At 38.7% G+C, this 22,451-nt stretch overlaps 1 protein-coding gene across 5 annotated transcripts in view; it reads right to left on the minus strand.

The window, feature by feature from the left end:
- NTNG1 (netrin G1) overlaps nt 1–22,451 on the minus strand; it is a 374,168-nt gene that overhangs the window by 167,526 nt on the left and 184,191 nt on the right. For all 5 annotated transcript variants that reach the window (XM_005893208.3, XM_070367580.1, XM_005893210.2 and 2 more), the window contains exon 3: nt 1,295–1,935. In XM_005893208.3, coding sequence (XP_005893270.1) covers nt 1,295–1,935 — 641 coding nt within the window. The remainder of the gene's footprint in view (nt 1–1,294; nt 1,936–22,451) is intronic.

The following is a 22,451-nucleotide window of genomic DNA, read 5'->3' on the forward strand; positions in this document are numbered from 1 at the left end:
TCTGTATGCCCACTATGGCCCTCACCTAGCAGCAGTGACCACTTCTTCCAGTGCACAAGTGTATAAGTGCTATCACTAAAGTTGGGTTGAGAGAACTCTCTGAAAGCCCAGCAAGTCTCAACACTTCTCTAGTCTCTGAGGACTAAGCCGCCATTAGAGATGCTGGAAGCCAGTAAACGTAATGAATCCTGACTTGTTGTTTAGCTAAACCTACACAATATATGCACTGTTTATACATAGGATTAAATAAAGCTACACAGTTAACTAAAGCTACATGATGTATGTACTGTTTATATTCTTATTGTCATATATTTGATTTAAAGCTCTCTTGGCATTTTTAGAATGATTTTTGCTCTGCTTCACACTTCCATTTTCCCCCCCATTGTGCTCTATACTCCACTCTTATATTTAGTTTTCCTACCTCATCATCTCATGCTTCAACTCCCATCAGCTGGTTATTCTGGTAATATGCCGCAAAAAAATTAGGTTGAAAATCTCTGTTGGTGGTCTTGGTTCTCATTATTCAAGTTTTTTATTTAACTGTCTTCAAAGTCCTTGAAACCTGCTCAACTGTGTCTCTGGTATATTATCAAAACAAAGACATACCTGACTGTGAGCATTAATGCATTTGAACTTTGGTCAGCCTGTAATTGACCGATAAAATGAAGACAGCATGACTCATATTTTAAGTGATAGCTTATTGTTTTAAAATAATAACATCCAAAACCCTGAAAAGTAAAGGTTTCCCTGCTTTAACAAATGTAATGTTTCCTAACTGCTTTTGGTTCCGATTTAATAAATGTAAAGAGATATAATTTTCATTTTCAGAATTTTTTAAATACTACATAACAAAACATAAACAGAGAGTTGCGCCATGCTAAAACCCTCTCTTGAATCAAAAACAATAGTAAGAACAACTGTTTTTCAGTTCCTTTTACAGAGACGCTGGCTTTGTTGCCCTGGCTTCTTTACCTTAAGGACTTAAACCACCCCCTGACCTAGGAGTTCCTTGGTCTCAAGTAAGATGCTTTTCTTTTTCTTTTTTTTTTTGCCTTTGGTTTAAATGCTATGAAATCCCACCAGGTTCAGGATCAGTGACAGCAAGTCTGCGATCAAAAATTACTGCTGAGTTAGAAGGGTCTCAAATGCCTCAGAACTTACCTCTAGGCCGGTGTTCCTGAGAAAATCTTGCAATAGAAAGTGACAAATGTCACTCTTTAGCTGCACAACCAGCAAACTGGCCTTTTCTTTGGAAACACCCATTCTCATTCAAGCCAAACAACTGTTTTCTTACCTTCCGTGCACCTTTATGTCTGAGATTGCGTAAAAGTAGCGTGCCAAGCGTAGCTCATCTACAAATATTTCCCCGACGGCGGGTCTCAAAAGCCTTATCCTCAGGTCTGTGACCGTAAAGAAATCTCTGAGTTTCTTGGTTGTATCCAGTTGTCCGTAGAGGGAAGCCATATTGCGTAACCAAGGTCCGGCAAAAAATGCGAACCTGTCTTTGATTTCAAAGTGGATGATTTTGCTATTTGTCGTATAACCTGTGGAGTACTCTTCAGTGCAAATGATTTCTAAGACCGTATGCTGTGATAAATCCTTCACGGATTTAGGATCCATGTGAAAAGCGTCTAAGCAGTCTGTGGCATAATACTGATACGGCTGCCACGTTCGTCCATAGTCAAGAGACTTCTCCAGGATCATTTGGTCTGGACGCCCTGATTCAAAGGTAATAACTATGTTGTCTGTTAGCTCGATAGTTTTGCTCCAAGACAGAGTGATGTTAACCTGGAGAGGCTTGGGATACTCTTTCCAAGTAGCAGACTGCCAAAAGGTGGAGGGATGTCTTCCTTCAAAGTCAAACATCAGTTCCGGTGGGTGTGCCAGTTCTGGGGTACTTGCATCACACTCATTATTGCACATGTAGGGGTTGCCCTATGAAAGAAGAACAAAAGAGGGTGCGTCAAAACATTGCTATGACACAAGTCTTGCCATGTTGCTATTACTGAGTAGGAGGCTAGGAGAAAAAGGAAAGGAAAAAAAAAAAAAAAAACCAACCTGTTTGCAGCAATCATTTTTATTTGCCATAACTGGATTCTCCTCTTTAATAGCTTAAAAAAAAAATAGAGACAATATGGTAATTTTCTTGTCTTGTTTCCTTCCATGATCTTTAAGAAATGAAACAGTTTATTTATCCCATATGTGTTAGACCCATAACGTGATCCCAGAAGCACAAAGACACTGAGCAACTAACAGCTCAATACTTCCACATCCCCTTGGAAAGATGCTATAGAAAGCAAGGAGATTCCTCTGTGCCTCAAGGGCGTTCCTCAAGAGCACAGTTTTTTAAAAAGTCATTTTTCAAGTAAAGCTTTAGAATTTGCAATGAACCATAGATTTGTTTGGGAGACAATACCCCCATACAACATTCAGCTTCTTTTTGCTTCACCTCAAATCCATCACTCGTAACAGGGTCCCTGCTTCATAAAGCTTGCTTTTAAAGCATTTACTTTGTTCACCACAAATCATTAAAATGTGGTACACTCCAGGCTCTGGGGCTTGGTCCAAACATCTGCCATCCTATTAGCTAGAGGCAAGGGGATTGTTCAGGAAAGACTTTGGGTGGGGGTGTGCTCCAACTTATCAGAAGAGAAAAAGCCAGCACTTAATTAGAAGGTTTTTACAGAGTCACAGTCATTTGATGTGTTTACTCTGTGCTGGCCCACAGTGAGCTCTCCATGGATGTTAGCCATTATTATTATTTTCTTTCACACAAAGGCTAATTCCTTCACATTCCACCTCAAGAAGAAGCTGAAAATAAGTTTCCTTGTCATATCACAAGTTATAACACCACTTACGTGAAACTAAATGGCTGCTCTCAGATTTTATCAGTAGACTGATACCACATCAAACAATTGGCTTCCCAATTTGGGTTTCATTTTTTGTTTTTTAAAAATGGTATCATTTGGAGTCAACTATTCAGGTATTTCTCTATTATCCTGTACTGGGTAATTTTAACCGCAGATGGGTAAAAGATTCAATCCTCTGACATTGTTCTTAGGCTTTTTTTTTTTTCTTTTTTCTTTTTCATGGACTAGGAGCTTTCCATCATATCTACAGGATGCATAAGCTGAGTCTCAAATAATGAATTTACATTTTAGACGTCGATGCTCAGTTACTGGCTGACTCCTTTGAAGTATGAGATGAACATTGGAGACTTGCTTCGGCCTCCCTAGAGGCAATTTCCTCCTACCTAGTCAGCTAAAACTTTCACTCTCTCTTTCCCATTAATGCAACTGAATCCTAAAGCTGGCAACAAGTTTGGGGGTCTGAGTATAACTGAGAAGGGGCAGGAGAAAGGAGAGAAGGTACATTATTTGAGGAACAGAACTGTTTTAAAAAGATATTCAAGGCATCAGTGATAGTGGAAATGTTTCTGTTCTCTCTAGAATTTCAATATCCTATTCCTGATCCCAGCGTCTGTGGCACTATTTATAGTATCCCCTTCAAAATGAGCCAAGGGGGGGAATAAGTTTCTGTTCCAGGTGGAATAAATCACCAAATTTATTATTATTTAAACTCTTTTAAGCATACCAGAGAGCCAAATGCATAGCTCTGCAAACTGGCAAAGACTTTTTATGGAGGGCTATAAATATTGTGGAATCTGTCAGGATTTATAAATTCTAAATATATGGAAATGCACATTTTACTGGAAGGGGTCAGATTTACACAAATCACACCTTCATTTGAAATTTACTGAAAAAATATGGTCACTGCAAAATTTACCAGCATGTAGCCATCTGCACAATCATTAATATGGATGCTACCACCTTTCTCCTGACAAAAGTGTCTTCATCTGAGGTCAAGGATACTGAAACACAGGAAATCAACTCTGTGGGATACACCAAAGTGAGTTATCAGACATTTGTATTAAGTCTTGTTGAAAGACAGCATTTCTTCCACTTCCACTCAGATACACAGAGCTTCTGAGATGGAGACAGGGTGCTGGGACAAAAAAAAAAAAAAAAAAAAAAAGGCACAGCTAGCTGATTCTGGGTTTGGTTCAGTAATAATAAGCCTGTCTTAAAAAATATGCTTGAAGACATATATTTAAGAAGCACTCATTTCCACCTCTGATAAAAAGTGTTGACAATACCCTGTATTTATTTAGCATTTATGGACCAGTTGCTTTACATGTATTATGCTGGGTAATCCTTTTCATCTCCTCTCTATCTTACAGAAGAGAAAACTGAGGCATAGAGAAGTGTTAAGCAACTTGCCCAAGGTCATATAACAGAGTGAGTAAGTGGTGGAGCCGGAACCCACTTTCTCTGCACCTGATCTGGCCCTTTCAACTCCTAAGTCAATGGCGCTCCCTATATGGAACCTAGTTATGGGAACAAGAGTAGGCTGGCAGAATCGAAGAACCTATGACCAAGCCTCAGGTCTTCTTGGCTTGGAGAGCCCTAATGAGCATTATCATACCTCTGAGAGGCCTTGATATTAAGAACCTTCCTTAGCTTCATGTACTACCCAGTTTCAGAAACTTATTTGACCATGGAACTCTTTTTTGTTTTAGTAATCCCTACTTGTATACCACATAAGTAGAGTTCTAGAGAGCATCCTTTGAGATTCTCTGCTTGTATTACTCTTAAAATTGTAAGCACATGGATGGGATGCCAACCAACAGGGCACAACCTAAAGCTTTAGTTCATTAATGAAGATGTAGCCAAATCTTGTACTCTTTGCTTCTGTTCCAGAGGGACATGCTTCCACTTGGCTTGAGAAGACAGCGAATCCAGGATAAATGCTTACTCTTACATCCAATTGTCAGCTATCAAAATGCATGCTGGGAAGAGGGGAATTTTTCATTTCTTTGCACTGATTTGGTGCCTTAGACACCAGAGAAATTGAGAGAAAAGCTGTAATTATTGACTGCTTACAGTATTACTATATTTAAGGCACTTGTCTTGGCTCTCAGGATATAACACTAAACAAATCCAAGTCCTTGCTTTTAGAATAGCTTCCATCTTAGTCAAGGGAGATGTACTAAAAAAAACAAAAACAAAAATCCGATATATAATGCTTCATAATGTTACATGATGATAACTGCTATACAGAAAAATAAAGCAAATTGGAGGAGAGAATGGTGTTGGAGAAAGGATACTGATTGTAATTTTATACTGGGAGGTGAGAGAAAATCTCACCTGAACAATACAACATTTGAGCAGATTAAGAGCAATTCCCAGTTTACACAGGAGACAATCAGAGGTTAACCAAAATGACAATTTCATTCTTTATATGACTCTATTCCTAGAGATAATTTTAGCAGCACAACGATTTACTAAAATCATTCAGTAAACAAATCATTTCAAATGAAAAACTACACTAATGAATGCAGATACCAAAACCCAAACATAAAAAATTGAACTATTCATATTTCATAGCATCCATGCTCTTTTAGGAGATTAACGATTTGATGACCATTAAGAATTGATGCTTTCAAACTGTGGTGCTGGGGAAGACTCTTGAGAGCCGCTTGGACTGAAAGGAGATCAAACCAGTCAATCCTAAAGGAAATCAATCCTGAATATTTATTGGAAGGACTGATGCTGAAGCTCCAATGCTTTGGCCACCTGATGTGAAGAACTGACTCATTGGAAAAGACTCTGATGCTGGGAAAGATTGAGGGCAGGAGGAGAAAGGGGCAAGAGAGGATGAGATGGTTGGATAGCATCACTGACTCAATGGACATGAATCTGAACAAACTCCAGGAGATACAGAAAGACAGGGAAGCCTGGCATGCTGTAGTCCATGTAGTTGCAAAGAGTCGGGCACGGGACTAAGTGACTGAACAACAACAACATAACTTACTAGAGATAATGACATTGACAGAAAATTAGCTGAGGGGAAAAAAAAGTCCTTCTGGTTCCCTAAGAAGAAACCCTGCATGTTAGGTGAGAGAGGAAAAGAAGAAAGCCAAAGCTGAAAATCTTACAATTCTAGAAAGACAAAGCTGGAGGAGAGATTATATGCTAAAATATTTAGTGTAAATATTTCACAAGGGTGTGATCTGTAGTACTGTTGTTATAGAGAATTATCAACATGAAAACAATTGCTGTTAAAGGGATTACATTAATTAAAATTTCAACTATTTCAACCACACCCTAATCCTCTCTAATACAATCAACAATAAAATTTATATAAGAAAAACAACTTCTTCTTACTTGCAAGAGCAAAGAACACTTCTAGCTGCTAAAACTAACAGATTCAGGCATTTGCAAGTGTAAGTAATTATTTTGTGGCCAGCAGGCAGTCTTAAATAGATCTTAATTTAAGTCGTACAAGGAACAGATCCTTAGCTGATTGTCTATGGACAAAGCAGAAAATATTTATGGCTATGCTGATAATATTTACACTATTAAGAAATGTCTAAATAATTAAACAGACACTGCTGCTAAATATTCAATATTTGTATAACAATTAGAAGACTGTGATGCTTAGCTTCATTTAAAAAATAATGTAATATTTTACTACTGAGAGCAATGAAGGTAGTTATTAATTAGCACTTTGTAGCCAAAGTCGAATGCTGTTACTCTTCTTTAATGTGTTTTCAGAACTTAGAGGAATAAATAAAATTTTAGATATGTTTTTACTGTTTCTATGGACAGAAGTGTCTTCCCTCTGTTAGTTCAGTTCAGTTTAGACGCTCAGTTGTGTCCAACTCTTTGCAGCCCCATGGACTGCAGCACTCCAGGCTTCCATGTCCATCACCAACTCCTGGAGCCTACCCAAATTCACGTCCATTGAGTCGGTGATGCCATCCATCATCTCATCCTCTGTCGTCCCCTTCTCCTCCTGCCCTCAATCTTTCCCAGCATCAGGGTCTTTTCCAATGAGTCAGCTCTTCGCATCAGGTGGCCAAAGTATTGGAGTTTCAACTTCAACATCAGTCCTTCCAATGAACACCCAGGACTGATCTCCTTTAGGATGGACTGGTTGGATCTCCTTGCAGTCCATGGGACTCTCAAGAGTCTTCTCCAACACCACAGTTCAAAAGCATCAATTCTTCAGCACTCAGCTTTCTTCACAGTCCAACTCTCACATCCATACACGACCACTGGAAAAACCATAGCCTTACCTAGACAGACCTTTGATGGCAAAATAATGTCTCTGCTTTTTAATATGCTGTCTAGGTTGGTCATAACTTTCCTTTCAAGGAGTAAGCATCTTTTAATTTCATGGCGGCAGTCACCATCTGCAGTGATTTTGGAGCCCCCCCAAAATAAAGTCAGCCACCGTTTCCACTGTTTCCCCATCTATTTGCCATGAAGTGATGGGACCGGACACTTAAAAAGAACATCCTTTTACCTAAGATCTGCTAGACTCTTTAGAGTTTAAAAAAAAAAAAAGGAAATTCTATATAAGCAGTATATAATGTAATCCTTGTGGTTCCTACCATTGTGAACTTACTTTTTCAGGCTTAACCTGTTGGCAAACTATTGGGAATGACAGTTGGAAATATAGAGAATCCTCATGGCAGATTTGCTACAAACCTGTAAATTTACATCCCATGCAGGCATGTGCTTACAAGTGGCTATGCGAAGCATTTGGGTTAACACTTACATGGATCGTGAAAAACACTGAGAAAGAATGGCCTAGCAACCATGTGCCTCTGGCTCATTCTTGTTTGTTTCATTGGTAACAGTGGAAAAACAAACAAACAAATAAAAAATGACACAAAACCCAGGGGAGCAGAAACTGCTGCATTATTCTGGGATAGCACTCCTGACCTGTTTCCACTGCGATTTTGAAATGGACATCAGTATGGTCAAGTGCCACACTGGTAAAGAATCCGCCTGCCAATGCAGGAGACACGAGAGATGTGGCTTCGATGCCTGGTCAGAAAGATCCCCTAGAGAAAGAAATGGAAATCCATTCCTGTATTCTTGCCTGGAAAATTTCATGGACTGAGGAGCCTGGTAGACTACTGCCTATGGATGTGCAAAGAATTGTACCTACTGAGCGAAGAGGCATGCACACGCACATACACACACACACATACGGCTTTGCCAATGCAAGGTTTTCAAAGGGTAAAGACACCAGTAGCACAGTCCATGGCTCAGCTCTCAGAGAAACAGACCATGAGCTGCCAGGCTTTAGCTGCTAGGCTAGGTGATCGCCCTCAGGAGATGGCTCCTTTTTCTCCTCTTTCAATACAGCTCATTGGGAGCCAAGCAGGACAGTTTTGGGGAGGCTGGTGATTGATCTCTTTATATCAGAGGGGCAATTTTTGGTTGGGGGGATTCCCCACTCCCAGTCCTTTCTTGGAACTTCTTGGTCTTGGAACTTCTGGATTCTTCCTTGGCTCTAATAAAGGCGAAAGGCCCCTCCTTTATGACTTATGTGATGAAACTTGGGCTACTCTGAGTATGGGAGCTTGTGTAGTCATGCTGAGTTAGTCATGCTGAGGTTCCGTCTTCAGGCCATATAGCTTTGTTACTGACATTAGGGAGAACAGAGAGAAATCTGAAGTAGTGGCTTCCCAGATGGCGCTAGTGGTAAAATACCTGTCTGACTATGCTGGAGACATAAGAGACATGGGTTTGATCCCTGGGCTGGGAAGATCCTCAGGAGGAGGGCATGGCAACCCACTCTGGTATTCTTGCTGGGAGAATCCCATGAACAGAGGAACCTGGTGGAGTACAGTCCATGGGTTTGCAAAGAGTCAGACACAACTAAAGTGACTTAGCACGCATGCACACACAATCCAAGATAGTGGATATCTTTTCCAGAAATCTGAAAGATAAATATCAGTGCCACCAATACTGAAAAACAGTTGATGACCACAGCAATGGGGACAGACTCTATGTCCTCAGATGGGAAAAACTCACAAGACAGAGCGTTTCCAGGTGTCCATTGTTCCTTTGGAAACAAAGGGCGAGATTTCTTCAAATGGCAATGCAATTTCACTTTGTAACCTGCCCTATGGATTGGCAGGGACCCCAATGTAGGGCTTACACATGGTAACAAGATAGCTTGAACATTATCCTGGGACTGTCCCAACTAAAATGTTACATAACGGCTATTATAAAAGTACCTGTGTATTTGGGGGAGCATTAGTCCCAACTCTGAGCGTGGGATACAGGATAAAGAATTTTATTTTTGTAACTCTGAAGTTAAAAACTGACTACTCCAGTTTCTAATGGAAGCCCTCACTCATCACAAAGATTCCTCCCTGCCATAGATACGGGCTTAAGGTCTGATTGAAGCTGTTGCTTGTTTCCATCTGCTCACTGACAATTCTGCGTGTGGACTTTTTTACTCAGGAATAAAGACAGGAGGGCTTAACCTTTCTACAAGAAGAATGCTGCAAGCCATATCACAGATTACGGGCCGTAATAGACACCCGTGTAAATCCCCACAGAGGATTATGGTTAGGATTTTCAAACTGGTGAAGGCTGCAGAGGTCAAAAAGACCAAGTTTCTAAGAAGGAGCCGATAAAATTCTCAAGCCACAAACCACAAAAATGGATTCATATATAGCATCTAATTCATTACTTGGTATGTACTGAAGAAGAAATATATATTCATAGAATCAAGTGGGTTTGAAAGCTAATATCTACTGAAAAACACTGTAGTAAACTCATATTATAACAGGTAAGGCAATTGTTTTTTAAATTTTATTTTCTTAATAAATACTACTGAAAAACCTTTGGTACAATATTTTTGCCTTACAAATAGTCTCAAAATAGACCAGAACACAGACATTTAAATTTTAATAACACAAAGCTGAAGCAGGCTGTCAACAGTTTAAGTAACTTAGGAGAAACAAGGTGAGCAAAATACCACAAAGGTAGGAATGTTCTGCATCCTGATACCTTCACACATTGTGAGAATTAGTTTGAACATTTTCAATCTTGAAAGATCTGATTTGATCTCCCAAACTGCTTCATTTTTCTCTCACATGAGAAAGCAAATCCAAGATCTGCTTGACGTCCATCTTCTGAAAGCCATCATCTTTAAGAGAGTATTGGAAGACCAAAGCGTCCTCTGTTGAAGAGATCACTTAATTGTCACAGGTGGCAGGGGATCTTTCTAATGTGACATCCAAATGTGACTGGGTTTTGGTGAGTCTATTCTGATTTCTCATACTCCTTATTTCTTTCAAATGCCCTCCTTCCAAGTTCATTAGCTGTTTACTGGGTACCACTGCTATTTTTAAAATATTGTAAAAAAAACACATTATTAATACAATAAAATGTTTACAATTTAGTAGTGAAGTTTAGACCTAAGCAAGCAACAAAATCACATGTTTCTCAGGTTGGCTCCTCCTGCCTTTAGAGAGAGCATCGGGTGTCCTTGAAGGTAAACAGTGTCACTTATGACCTTGTACAAGCTCCTGGAGTTTCACCCCTTGGTACATAAATAGACATATTTTTGTATTAAAAACAGACATTTAATGGAGTAAGATGCAAAAATAAATTTGCAAGTGTTTTTAGAAAAGAAAACAGAGACCTTTCATGCTTGTAACAGACTTGGAGGTAGGTGTCAAAGACCATGGAACAAGAGTATGAAGGAGGAAGAGTCTAGGGGCTCAGCTGGGTGATAATTTATTCACTCCAACATCCTTCCTGCATATCTAAACCACTCTGTAGTGGTTGCAGCAACACAAGCTTTACCAAGACTGAGAACTGTGGCTTAAACCATCTCATCAAATTCCAACCTCAGAACATTTGCTGCTCTCGGGGCCGCAAAGAGTCGAACATGACTGAGCGACTGAATACCACCACCACCACCACCACCACCAATGGTAACCGAGGTAGTAGTCTTCATATACTAAAATCTCCATGTTTTTTTAAAAAGTGAATTTGTAACTCTCCTTCCACCATGTCATAATATATACTATGCACACAATGCTATATAAATTTTAAGTTGTATAAGAAATACATTAAGTCCAGTCCCACTCCTCAGGAATTTGGTTTCAATATATTGGGTGAACCAGGAACATGATTTAACAAATTTACTAGATGATTTTGATGCAGATCCCCTCTGGATCATACTTTGATAATGCTGGTGTATTGTTTAAGAACCAACGTCCTAGGTTAGAGCTGCCTAGGTTTGATTCCAGCTCTATCATTTAGTTGTTACATAATTTTGAACAAGCTACTTGCCTTTTTGAGCCCTGAATTCTTCTTTAAATTCATATAATAATACATATTCTATGATGTTAATTTGAAATAAAATTACATAAGTGTTTAGCATCTCCTTGACATGCAATGAGTGCTCAATAATTATTAATAGTAGCTAGCATTATCCATGCTCCTCCCTCTATATTCCTTGACTCTGAGAATGACACAAAATTTTCCATTTCTGAATCAGGAAACCTGGGGACCATTTTATATTTTTCTCTTTTTCTTCAGTTTGTTCACCAGCCAAGTTCTCCAGATGCAACTCATCACCACAGCATTATTCATACTGCCAATGCTGTCCTTAGGTTTTTTTTTTCTTTAATATTTTAAAATTTAAAAAATATTCTTCTCCTGAATTACTGCAATAGATTTTTATAATTATATCATCATTTCTTTGTCATGTATTTTATTTATTCATTTATTTATTTTGGTTTTTGGCTATGGTGGGTCTTCATTGCTGCATGCAGGCTTTCTCTAATTGGTGGCAAGCAGGGACTACTCTTCATTGCAGTGCGCCAGCTGCTCACTGCAGCGGCTTCTCTTGTTTTGAAGCACAGGCTCCAGGCATTCAGGCTGCAGCAGCTGCAGCCTGTGGGCTCTAGAGACTGGATCAGTAGTTATGGTGCACAGGCTTAGTTGTCCTGTGGCATGTGCAATCTTCCCAGACTAGGGATTGAACTGGTGTCCCTTGCATTACAAGGTAGATTCTTAACCACTGGACCACCAGGGAAGCCCAGAGTTACTGTAACAGATTCTTAAATGTTCGTGCTCCATGGTATGGTTATGTAGTTCTCTTATAATCTATTCTCTACCTAGCTGCTACAGTAATCTTTCTAAAATCCAAAACTAACTGTATCACACCTCCTCTTAAAGCTCTTTAATGGACTTCCCATTACCTTCAGGAGTACAATTCAAATTCCCAGCTTTTAAGATCCTTCAAGATCTGGCCTCTGTAATTTTTATTTCGTAATTCACTCAAGTTCATACCTCATAAGTTGAACGTACCAACCTATGAGTATATGTGTATAAACAGTGGACCATATGCATTATTATATGACTCATCATATTAAATTCTGGTTGTTTATTTTTATGTCTCCTCCACTAGAGTTCTATGAGAACTGGTACATAATAAGGGTGCAACAAAAATTTATGGATCAAAAGAACACAAGGAAAGCAGAAAAACAGGAAGTCAGAGAGGAAACAGAGTAAATTAAGTAGATTCAAAGTTTGGAGTAAGATGGGAAGGATTTGCTCATAGGTTGGTGATTTGGGATCAAACAGATAACCAAGCTTTAAGAATGTCCCAGCTCCCTAAGTTGCAGATAGAATTTGTTTGGTGTAATTCGCTGTATCAAAAAAGAATAAAGTCAAACAAAAAACAGAGTCCTTTTATTTCCAATATTCTGGGAGGTGGGTCATAGAGGATCCTGCTGTGATGTATGTCGGAGAGTGTTTTGCCTATGTTCTCCTCTAGGAGTTTTATAGTTTCTGGTCTTACGTTTAGATCTTTAATCCATTTTGAGTTTATTTTTGTGTATGGTGTTAGAAAGTGGTCCAGTTTCATTCTTTTACAAGTGGTTGACCAGATTTCCCAGCACCACTTGTTAAAGAGATTGTCTTTAATCCATTGTATATTCTTGCCTCCTTTGTCGAAGATAAGGTGTCCATATGTGCGTGGATTTATCTCTGGGCTTTCTATTTTATTCCATTGATCAATATTTCTGTCTTTGTGCCAGTACCATACTGTCTTGATAACTGTGGCTTTGTAGGAGAGCCTGAAGTCAGGTAGGTTGATTCCTCCAGTTCCATTCTTCTTTCTCAAGATCGCTTTGGCTATTCGAGGTTTTTTGTATTTCCATACAAATTGTGAAATTATTTGTTCTAGCTCTGTGAAGAATACTGTTGGTAGCTTGATAGGGATTATGTTGAATCTATAAATTGCTTTGGGTAGTATACTCATTTTCACTATATTGATTCTTCCAATCCATGAACATGGTATATTTCTCCATCTATTAGTGTCCTCTTTGATTTCTTTCACCAGTGTTTTATAGTTTTCTATATATAGGTCTTTAGTTTCTTTAGGTAGATATATTCCTAAGTATTTTATTCTTTCCGTTGCAATGGTGAATGGAATTGTTTCCTTAATTTCTCTTTCTGTTTTCTCATTATTAGTGTATAGGAATGCAAGGGATTTCTGTGTGTTGATTTTATATCCTGCAACTTTACTGTAGTCATTGATTATTTCTAGTAATTTTCTGGTGGACTCTTTAGGGTTTTCTATGTAGAGGATCATGTCATCTGCAAATAGTGAGAGTTTTACTTCTTCTTTTCCAATTTGGATTCCTTTTATTTCTTTTTCTGCTCTGATTGCTGTGGCCAAAACTTCCAAAACTATGTTGAATAGATGGCTAACAAACACATGAAAAGATGCTCAACATCACTCATTATCAGAGAAATGCAAATCAAAACCACTATGAGGTACCATTTCACACCAGTCAGAATGGCTGCGATCCAAAAGTCTACAAATAATAAATGCTGGAGAGGGTGTGGAGAAAAGGGAACCCTCTTACACTGTTGGTGGGAATGCAAACTAGTACAGCCACTATGGAGAACAGTGTGGAGATTCCTTAAAAAACTGGAAATAGAACTGCCTTATGATCCAGCAACCCCACTGCTGGGCATACACACTGAGGAAACCAGAAGGGAAAGAGACACGTGTACCCCAATGTTCATCACAGCACTGTTTATAATAGCCAAGACATGGAAGCAACCTAGATGTCCATCAGCAGATGAATGGATAAGAAAGCTGTGGTACATATACACAATGGAGTATTACTCAGCCATTAAAAAGAATACATTTGAATCAGTTCTAATGAGGTGGATGAAACTGGAGCCTATTATACAGAGTGAAGTAAGCCAGAAGGAAAAACATAAATACAGTATACTAACGCACATATATGGAATTTAGAAAGATGGTAACAATAACCCGGTGTACGAGACAGCAAAAGAGACACTGATGTATAGAACAGTCTTATGGACTCTGTGGGGGAGGGAGAGGGTGGGAAGATTCGGGAGAATGGCAGTGAAACATGTAAAGTATCGTGTGGGAAGCGAGTTGCCAGTCCAGGTTCGATGCATGATGCTGGATGCTTGGGGCTGGTGCACTGGGGCGGCCGGAGGGATGGTGTGGGGGAGGGGGAGGGAGGGGGGTTCGGGATGGGGAACACATGTATACCTGTGGCAGATTCATTTTGATATTTGGCAAAACTAATACAATTATGTAAAGTTTAAAAATAAAATAAAATTGGAAGAAAAAAAAAAAAAAAAAAAACAGTCCAACTCCAAGTGCATTATGCCTGTGTGTGATTGATACAGTTACTGGGACTTCTGGTGAGGTTGGAGGACAAAGACAAATGGCATGAGCTTCAATTATGTCCCAGTCCTTTCCTGGTGTTCACTTGATCTTCATTTTTCTCCATCAGTCACAGTAGTATTTCTCCTAGTGAGTTTACAGCCAACGATCTCTTTTCCTCACCTCATCTTTCCTTACTTATCCAACCCACAGCATTCTTCTAAGTATACAGGAGTAGCTAAATACCAAGACTTTTATTTATTTTTGGACAATTATGGAGAACAAAATAAGACTGAAGGAAGAAGCTGCAAAAGAGATGGTTGTAATTTTAAAATACCCAGGCACAGAAGTACCTCAGTAGTGCAAATCCTTGAAAAAATATAAGATGTGCAAATGTGGAAACTGTTGTCCAACTTTCTTGTTGTTCAATAACAAAGCACATATATTTTGCTGGAAAAGAAGGAAGTGGTCTTTATTTAATCTGCTACTGCTTAAATGGCTCTCCTAATTACAGAAATCCTTCGAAACTTCACTTCTAAATCAATAGTTCTTATTATGAAACTAGAAAGACTCTGGAACTGACCTAAAGTTAGGTGAGTCTATTTCCAATGACATCTAGAACAGGAACTGAGATGTCCTTAGAAATTGTGGAGTGTCATGATAACTACAGCACAGCACATTCAATAATGAAAGGGGGAATGGACTGGAGGTTGAGAGGCACAAGGATCTGCAATGAAGTGAATAGAAAGGTATGCAAGATTCGACAGAAATTAGACTGACTGAAAGTGGAGAAAAAAAGAAAAAGACAGAATCATTGGTGACACCAAGGTTTAATGCCTGGTAAAAAGTGAAAAAGGTATCTATCTACAACTAGTAAAAGATTTGCCCTCTATCACTGCCTATCCCAGCAGAGTTCCATTTGCAAAATGTTAGTTTGATAGCCAATGTAACTGAAAACTTTTTAAAATGTCATAAAGATTTTTAATTCATAATGTTCAACAAAATATTTTAAAGTTCTCCATCATCAGTTGCTACGTCGTGTCCAACTCTTTGTGACCCTGTGAACTGCAGCATACCAGGCTTTCCTCTCCTTCACTATCTCCTGGAATTTGTTCAAACTCATGTCCATTGAGTCATTGATGCCATCCAACCATCTCATCTTCTGTTGCCTTCTTCTTTTGTCTTCAATCATTCCCAGCTTCAGGGCCTTTTCCAGTGAGTTGACTCTTCACATCAGGTGGCCAAAGTACTGGAGCTTCAGCTTCAGCCTCAGTCCTTCCAGTGAATATTCAGGGTTGATTTCTTTTAGGATTGAATGGTTTGATCTCCTTGCTGTCCAGGGGATCTCAAGAGTCTTCTCCATACCACAGTTCAAAACCATTAAATTTTTCTCATTCAGCCTTCCAATTCTCACATCCATACTGTCTGTCTGCTGCTGCTGCTGCTAAGTCACTTCAGTTGTGTCCGACTCTATGCAACCCCATAGACGGCAGCCCACCAGGCTCCGCCATCCCTGGGATTCTCCAGGCAAGAACACTGGAGTGGGTTGCCATTTCCTTCTCCAATGCATGAAAGTGAAAAGTGAAAGTGAAGTCGCTCAGTCGAGTCCGACTGAGCAACCCCATGGACTTCAGCCTACCAGGCTCCTCCGTCCATGGGATTTTCCAGGCAAGAGTACTGGAGTGGGGTGCCATTGCCTTCTCCAACACTGTCTGCCTACTTCATTACAAATCCAGCTAGTCTGTTTTCCTCAAATATCCTTCTTACACGTTATTCTAGTTTGGAAAATAAAGACCCAAGAGTCCAAAAGGCAAAACAGAGCCCTCAGGAGCCAGTGCAAGGAGTTGTAAATACTCTTAAGGAGCTAAGTGGAACCAACCATATTTTCAACAAGAGACTACTAGAGCTGGAAACTGCAACCCAAGGAATGAACAAGTTATGTTACCCTTCCCAAAGAAGTCACAAGGAAGTGGGAAAAAATCAAGTGGAAGAGTGAATAGGACTAAGCGTTGGAAGGTAAATAGAAACTAGTAAAAATAGGAACAGGTTAGGAGTAATGTGAAGATAAGCCATGTGAGCTGCAAACTAGTGATGCATGGGGTATCAGTGGTGGACGAAGATGAAATCATTATTTTCAAGCCTGGATCATTGGAACAAATAGTTATTTTATCAAGAAGTAGCAGCTTCTCCTGTAATGAAAAAAAGCACAGAACAGTGTTTCTCAGAATTCACATCCCACCCCTCTGTGAATTCTTTATGCCTCTGTTTTCTGGTCTATATAATAGGAATAACAGTACATTTTCATAGCATTTTTGTGAGGATTAAATGAGCTAATACGCAGAAGAGCTTAGCATGGTGTCTGGCACATAGTGGAACCTCAATAAATGTCCAGGATACTATTATCATCATGACTGGCATTATTATCATTGCTGTTTCTAACTATGACCTTTCCAACTTGTTTTCTCTTAAAAGCTTCCTCCTCAGAGTCAATTATTGCCACCAAATAGTTTAGTAGTCAGTTCTTCAAAGTAGGCTAATAAAATGGAGGGGCGAAGTTAATCTCTTCATAGAATACATAGAATAAATCAATCTCCTGAGAATCCAAATACAAAAATGCCACTCCTATTATTTATGTTGTAACTATACAAGGTCCCAGGGTGCTGTTTGTGGACTAATATAAAAACACTGGGCTTCCCCAGTGTCTCGCAGCAAAGAATCTGCCTGCAGTGCAGGGTATGCAGGTTCGGGTTCGACCCCTGGGTCAGGAAGATCCCCTGGAGGACGGCACAGCAGGCCGCTTTCTCCACTCTTGCTTGGAGAATACCACGGACAGAGGAGCCTGGTGGGCTTCAGTCCATAGGCTCCCAAAGAGTCAGATGTGACTGAAGTGATTGAGCACATAAAAACATCCACAGATGACTCTTAGAAAATACCCTATCTATCACTCAGAATCAAACCTGTTATAGTAGCTATGCCCAATCTGGGCTTTCTAGGTGGTGCAGTGGTAAAGAATCTGTCCGACAATGCCAACTTGAGTTCAATCCCCTGGTGAGAAATATCCCCTGGACCAGGAAATGATAACCCACTCCAGTATTCTTGCCTAGAAAAATTCCACGGACAGAGGAGCCTGGAAGGCTACAGTCCATGGAGTCGCAAAGAATCACACAGGACTGAGCAACTGAGCACACACACCTGGCCAATCTAGGGGGAAAAAACATAATCCTCCTACCCTGCCAGTCAACTCAGAATTCAGAGTAATTAAAACCCAGATGGGAAGAGATACACCTTAGACCAATTCATACTCTTGAATTTATGAGCAAAATCAACTTGGAGAAATTATTTAACTTTTCTGGGCCTCTGTTTTCTCAAGTATAGAACCAAGACTACACCTCACTCCCAGGTAAAAACTAAAGCAGCTAATACCGTAGAAAAAGAAAACCCACACGTAACACAGAAACTGAAATATAGTTAACAACATAGATCCATTTTCTTCAATTTCCATTCTCTTTTCCTTTTAACAGTTCACACCTAGGTTTCCCAATACAGTAGCCACAAGGCTCACGTGTTTATTAAGGACTTGAAATGTAGCTAGTCTGAAACGAATGTGATGTAAGTATAAATCACACACTGGATTTCAAAGGCTTAGTACAAAACAATGAAAGTATCTCATTAATAACTTTATATTGATACATGTTAAAATGGTAATATTTTGGATATTCTAGGGAGATAGAACACATTGAAATTAGTTTAACCTGTTTGTTCCCCCCTTGTTATGTTTTCAATTAATTATATGAACACCTTATATTTCTCTTGGACAATACTAGTTTAAACAATCAACCAGATGTGATTAAGGTAACAACTCTCTGAAAGGTGAATATTCATAATGGTCCTTCTACTTTTTGTAATTTAGATTGAAATGATCTTTGCCATCAATGGAAATAGGCACTTGACATCCTGGACGTGTTTGCTTTGGGCAACATGAGTACAGATGGCATGAAAAACAGTCTGACCTGCTGGTGAAAGCAAAGACTAAGATGAGAAATAGAATAATAGGGAATCTTTGAAGAATTGTCTGAGATTTGTGTTTTTCATGGCTAGGAAAGTCAAACAAAGAGCAGCCACAAGGACCAAAAGGTTCCTTAAAAATTACATGAAAAGAATATGAACGGGATGGTCAAAAATCAAACTGCAACAAGGATGCACTTAAGTTCCTTCAGAAAGGTAAATAGAAATTCCTCAACCCCAGTATTAATGTCATTCCAGAATTTAGGGTTAGGGGATGAGTTACTCTTTGTGCAGGAACTTCTTCTGGACCAATCATGTAGGAATTAATCAACTCCCCTAAAAAAAGGATGACCTAATGTATTGGTCATAAATGTGAACACATCATTTACTTACAACTGATTTTACTGGCAGCTTACAACCCACATTTGAGTTTATATATATATATATATATATAAAATTAGGGCACTCTGGATATCTGAATATATGATATATGTTCAGGAGAGACATACAAATTTAATATGACCTCCAAGAAAATGCAATTCCTATCCTTGATAAAAAAATTATTTTAAAAGGCCAGAGGTTAAAAAAAAAGAGTATATGATTAATAGTGCCACATATTTGAGAGAATATAAGGAATAAGAAAAATCGTCTGATTTGTCTTGAAAGTGGTTGTCAATGACCTTGAAAATACTTGTTATAATAGAGAGTTGAGGCAGAAACTATCATACTAGAGAATGATGGAATGATTTCTAAAAATTAGGGGAGGGGAGGAAGCAGGGGCTCAAAACACACGTTGGAAAGGTCTAAAATGAAAGCAAGGAAAATGGTGTAACAGTTTAGGGGAAAAGGATCAGGCAGTGCACTTTTAAGTCTGATCAGTTTTGATGACAAAGTGCAAATAAATGTAGTAGGAAAGGAGAAGACAAACATACTCATGAAAAAAGGTTAAGTATGGACTAAGTTGCTAAGTATCTACATTATAATTTTGCAAACACAGGATGTATTCCCAGTGCAAAAAACTCTCTTATGTGTTGGCTAAATCTTTTTAGTTAGTAGCCAGGATGTTCTATGACTAAGATTATTGAATAAATGCCTCCTTTGTTCCTCACCTTCTAATTTCATTAATCTGCTGTGGTTAACTTTCCCTTAAAGAAACCAATAAAAGGATTGATTTTAGGCAATTTCAGATCTTCCTCGATATTAGTTCAGGACCGTATCAGTGGAAAATCTACTTGTCTTGAATGGATTGCACTGGTCTACTCAAGTGATTTCAGAACTGAGAAGTCAGAAGATATTGAATTTTAAATATTAGATTATTTTATATTGGACTTTGGATCTAATTTTAGATATTAAAGTGTAAAATCACATTGTCCTTATTGCTAGCCTTCTTTTTTATCTTCCTGCAGGATCAGTATTGTTTTAGTACAGTATTTGACGGCTCATGAGCCTACAGGGTGAGGGAAAATATTTATATTACGTATTGAATGGTGGACAGGCCAAGATTTAAAATAAATTTTGCCAAACTTTAAATGCAGTAATGTATTAACATCTGGTGGCCAAGTCATATGTTGCTATTGTATCAATAGTAAAAGAAATATCAAACAAAACAAAACAAACACCAGGCTAACATGAAAAAGCGATGAATATGTTTGTATTTGTGGTGTTGCCTTCAAAAAGACGCTTTCAACTAAGAGAGACTGCCTCTGTATAGTCTGATATGTTGACACCATACAAAAAGTAGTAAACAAAAGCAAACGAACAGGACAGTTATTTTGACATATGGTAAGAATCATCAGTGGGTGTCCTCAGTGGCTCAGCAGTAAAAGCATCTGCTTGCAGTGCATGAGATGCAGGTTCAATCCCTGGAAACTGAAGGTCCCCTGGAAAAGGAAATGACAACCTACCCCAGTATTCTTGCCTGGGAAATCCCACGGACAGAGAAACCTGGCAGGCTACAGCCCATGGGGTCGCAAAAAGTTGGATATGACTTAGCCACTAGGCAACATCACCACCAAGAATAATCAGTATTGAGCAATACTTAAGAGTATACTAAAACCAGAAACAACGTGCAGTTTGGACCCTCAAATGAAACACAGACGTTTGATTTTTATTGAATTACATAAAAGGCCGAACTTTCTTTTGAAAAATGCCTAATGCTACAGAAATATACCTAATGTTGTTTTGTTTAAAACAATAATAATGACAAAAGCTAACATTTATTGTGAATTTATTATATGCTAGGGCTGTTCTAAGTACTCTATTCTCAATGTTTTACATGAATTAAATCTTTTGATTCTTGAAATAAAACAAACCAATCCTATGGGGGAATAAACTGTTATTTTATTATTATTATTATTCTCATCTTGCAGATAAGGAAACTGGGACTTAAGTGAACTGCCAAGATTGTAGTGGCAGCTAGTGGTGGCAGAAAGTGGACAGAACCAACTCTAAGCTTTTTTTTTTTTTACAATCAAAATATTGGTACACTACTGTAGCTCCAGAACAGAACCAAACTGATACTTTACTTGTTTCAGTCCCTGATAAGCATATTCTCTGTATAGTAAGAGTTTAAAGTTCTTGAAAGGATCAGATGCCAAGCAGGTTAGCAATCACTGGCTTATCATCAATGGAATATAGTGGGAACTAGGTTCTAGGAATAAAAAGTTATCAGAATAAGTGTTCCTATACCTGATCAAGACAAAGCAGGAAGAGTAAATTTGTGGCAAGTTCCAACTTGTGGAGTAGATCTATTTTAAATCCCTTTTATCTGAGACCAGGATTCATCCTAGAAACTGGAGTGAAACTAGGCGGACAAGTCTTATCTAAAGCCAAGATAAAACTATTGCCTGGATAAGAAGAGAGCTGAGGCTATGACTCAAACAAGGCTTATTTAAAAAGATACAAGGTTCTGGGTGCAAAGGGGAGGACATGGTCTTAGGAAAGAAAAGAGTCGGTGAACTGAAAGACTCAGAATTCAGAGATTGAGAACTGGTGTCCAGGATCTTTGGGAGATTATATGGAAACTCTATGGAAAGAAAATGGCAAACAGCAAGCAAAGATGATCTCTAGGAAACAGGGAGAGCAGAATTTCCCAAAAGGATCTTACAGGAATATTAGCCTTATCGACAATCTCCCTCGTTCAAACTCACAGTGGGAGTCTGTATTAAGGATGAGAAGTCACATGACAAGGACACCTATCTGATTTAATCCAGCATTTTCCAAACTTACTTGACAAATAAATCTTTTGTTATTAAAATGATGTTGAGCTGCTGTTGCATAGAGTAGATTTTGGAACACTGTGGTGGATACAATTAAGAAGCAGATACAAAGTAACCCATTACAGGAGTTGAAAAAAATACTGGAACATCTATTTCCATGTGTTACTTCATGCCTTAAATTTTATTTTGATATGTTTCATAATGCTTAAAACATATTAGTGCAAAATAAGAACTTATTCTTATACAAAAGAATATACATAAATTAAAAGTATATGCTCCCTATTTACTGATGAAGCACACATCTGATGAGTCTGGAGACAACCAGGAGAGGAAGGAGACCACTTGGGGTGGACATTCTCGACCAAAATGAAGCTCTAATCCATGAGAATGGAGAAGCTGTCCCCCATTCCTCCTCTACTTTTGTTCCTTCTGCTGTCTGTCCAGGATGGACTCTAGCCGTTAGTGATACGTACTACTGTCAAAGTCAATAATGGTATATGAAAACTTTCATAGATAGTAAGAGTTCTTGCTCCCTCAGAGTAAATCTGAAAATAAATCTAAACATTATATGATATTTTTTATTGATATTTCATGCTAAAATAAATGAATACACCAATAATTAATGCAGAGTATTAACAGAAGATGAAAGTAGAATTTGTAGTCAGTCATGTCTGACTCCTTGCG

The sequence above is a fragment of the Bos mutus genome, chromosome 3 (genome assembly GCF_027580195.1).
Source record: "Bos mutus isolate GX-2022 chromosome 3, NWIPB_WYAK_1.1, whole genome shotgun sequence".
In the NCBI taxonomy this organism is placed as follows: domain Eukaryota; kingdom Metazoa; phylum Chordata; class Mammalia; order Artiodactyla; family Bovidae; genus Bos; species Bos mutus.